The sequence below is a fragment of the Drosophila tropicalis genome, unplaced genomic scaffold, assembly GCF_018151085.1.
Source record: "Drosophila tropicalis isolate 14030-0801.00 unplaced genomic scaffold, ASM1815108v1 contig_527, whole genome shotgun sequence".
Classification (NCBI taxonomy): domain Eukaryota; kingdom Metazoa; phylum Arthropoda; class Insecta; order Diptera; family Drosophilidae; genus Drosophila; species Drosophila tropicalis.
Genome location: NW_027172999.1, coordinates 782,047 through 785,215, shown reverse-complemented (window position 1 = coordinate 785,215; position 3,169 = coordinate 782,047). Strand labels below are relative to the sequence as shown.

The following is a 3,169-nucleotide window of genomic DNA, read 5'->3' as shown; positions in this document are numbered from 1 at the left end:
CACAACAATTGATAATCAAATAAATAATAATCATAAGTTTAAGAGTTATTAACTTATACGTGAAAATTTTTATGTACCAACCAAGTTCCCAAAAAACAAGCCTATCTCAGGCGTGAGTGACCAGGATTTTTTGCCCTCCTCTTTGCTGTCTGTTGTCACTTCTAAAGGCGACAACACCGGACCCATATATTTCTTTCACGACATAGTTTTAGTGGTAAAATAATTATTAAAAAGTTTCGGGTAGTTCGTAATTTTATTAATTTTATTTAATTTTATATTTTAAGATTATTACAAAGGTGTAAAATATATGTATTCTTCATCCTCAGACCTCAGATCTAAAACTAAGATCCACACGACATGCAAGCTTCCTTGTTTTCAAGTGAACAAACCATTTCTGCCATTCTGCGTTCTCGATATAATTCAGTATCAACATTTTTTTCTTCTGCTTTAATCGACCCATTTTGACTGCTTAAGATTGTAGCACATGCTTTTTTATCTACTGTAAATTGAATAGCATGTGCTGCTGGCTTTGTGCGTAGATAGTACATTCCAGTTTTGAGTCCAGATTTCCAAGAGTAAAAATGTATTGAAGTTAATTTTCCGTAGTTTGGTTCCGCCACGTGAATATTAAAAGACTGACTTTGATCTATGAATGCACCTCTGTCAGCCGTCATTTTGATCGTGGACTTAACTGATATTTCCCATACGGTTTTATACAAGTCGCGCACATTTTGAGGAATAACTTCAATATTTTGAATGGATCCGCGGCTTGAAATTATTTGATTTTTCATGTCATCATCCCAAAGGTCAAGTTCTGTTAAATCTCGCAATAAGTGATGGTTGACTACCTGAAATTCGCCAGACAAAACGCGTCTGGTATATATATTTGTAGTATAGGGCTCAAATGATTCATTGTTTCCCATGATTTGCGCAGTGGAAGCAGTAGGCATTGGCGCCACAAGCAATGAGTTCCTAATGCCGTGTTCCTTAATAGCTGCCTTAAGTTTGTTCCAATCCCATAGATCAGTAGGTTTCTTATTCCACATATCGTACTGCAAAATGCCCTTGCTCGCTGGAGATCCTTTAAAAGTTTCATATGGACCATACTTTTGGGCAAGTTCACAACTAGCTTCCAAGGCTCCAAAGTAAATTGTTTCAAAAATTTGTTGGTTTAACAAGCAAGCTTGCTTGCTCTCGTATGGAAATCTCATTAAAATTAAAGCATCAGCTAGACCCTGAACACCGATACCAATTGGACGATGCTTTAAATTTGACTTTTTCGCTTCTGGCAAAGGATAATAGTTAACATCTATTATTTTGTTCAAATTTTTTGCAACAATTTTGGTTACTTCCTTTAATTTCTTAAAATCAAACGTTTTATCCGTTGCTACAAACATATTTAGTGCAATGGAAGCCAAATTGCACACAGCTATTTCATCAGGGGCTGAGTATTCAACAACTTCTGTGCACAAGTTACTACACTTAATGGTTCCCACGTTTTGCTGATTACTTTTTTTGTTGCAAGAATCTTTAAACAGCATGTATGGATTACCAGTTTCAACCTGTGATTCAATGATTGCAAACCATAGTGATTGCGCTTTTACGATGCGATTTGCTAATCCTTCCTTCTCATATTTAACGTAAAGCTTTTCAAAATTGTCTCCCCAAACATCTTCTAGACCTGGACATTTATGCGGACACATCAACGACCAATCTTCATTTGCTTCTACACGCTTCATGAATAAATCGGGAATCCATAGCGCTTAAAATAGATCCCTCGCACGATGCTCTTCTTTTCCGGTATTTTTTTTTAAATCTAAAAATTCGAAAATGTCCGAGTGCCACGGCTCCAAGTATATGGCAAAAGCACCAGGTCTCTTACCACCACCTTGATCTACATAGCGGGCAACATTATTAAATACTCTCAGCATGGGCACTAATCCGTTGGAGGTGCCATTTGTACCACATATCGAAGTTCCTTTAGCACGAATGCAAAGTACATTTAGTGCAACCACCAGAAGACTTCGATATCTTGCACACTGTGAGGAACATTATAGACAAGAATAATGTCCCGAACAACAAACAAGCTGCAATACATTTGAACGCTGCAACGATCGGCCAGATACGATATACGACCAAGCATAGAATTGGCTGTATAAGAATAAAATCGGCTGTATAAGTACAAATGAAACAAGGCCGGTCAAACTTGTCCGATCGAACCCCACGCAACTGCTGGCGATTTCGTACAAGCGGGAAGATGCGTGGGAAACATAGCACTATAAGTTCGGCTGTATAAGAGCCAATAAACGAGGCCGATCGAACGTGGCCGATCGAGCCACACGCAACCGCTGGCGATTTCGTACAAGCGGGAAGATGCGTGGGAAACATAGCACGATAAGTTCGGCCGTATAAGAGCCAATGAAACGAGGCCGATCGAACATGACCGATCGAGCCACACGCAACCGCTGGCGATTTCGTATAAGCGGGAAGATGCGTGGGAAACATAGCATAATAAGTTCGGCTGTATAAGAGTAAATCAAACATGGCCGATCGAACCCCACGCAACCGCTGACGATTTCGTACAAGCGGGAAGATGCGTGGGTAACATAGCACGATAAGTTCGGCAAGAGTTTCGGCTGTATTAGAGCAAATGAAACGTGGCTTGAGGGCATAATTGCCAGCAAAAAAAAGCATTGGCCTATTAAGAATATCAAGAGCACAGAGAGGCCGTAAGAGAAATACATGCATGAGAATGCCATGCGTGTGATGTGGGGAACAATGCGTTGGATGAGAATACACCCACATTACACGTATACTATGCGTGTGCGACCGCGAGAGAGGGTACCGGTGGCCAATGCAGGCACTCTCTGCCTACGTCACGCATGCAAAACTGAAAGCAGTTAGATCGCGAGCAGCCGAAATCATGTGAACAAATGAGAGCAAAAGTGAGGCCAAGCAAGCCCGAGAGACGGGTGCGGGGGACGCTTGGTATCGAAACGAGACCAAGTGAGGGCTATGCTTGTGAAGTAGTGGGGAAAGCATAGATGCGAGAAACGATAATGGCTTGTGGATTTGTGAGGGGAATATGCAAGCCGAAGGAGGAGGGATGAGCAATGGGGAAGCCCTCTATCCAATAGATACAATATGTGCGTTGGATTGCGATATATAT

The 3,169-nt window shown here is 41.0% G+C and overlaps 1 protein-coding gene across 1 annotated transcript; it reads right to left on the bottom strand.

The window, feature by feature from the left end:
• Window positions 1–234: 234 nt before the first annotated feature.
• Window positions 235–1,999, bottom strand: LOC137574972 (ribonucleoside-diphosphate reductase large subunit-like). Its single transcript, XM_068287390.1, has one exon. It carries the CDS (start codon window positions 1,737–1,739, stop codon window positions 342–344), a length of 1,398 nt encoding a protein of 465 aa, XP_068143491.1. The 5' UTR covers window positions 1,740–1,999; the 3' UTR covers window positions 235–341.
• Between the last annotated feature and the right edge of the window lie 1,170 nt (window positions 2,000–3,169).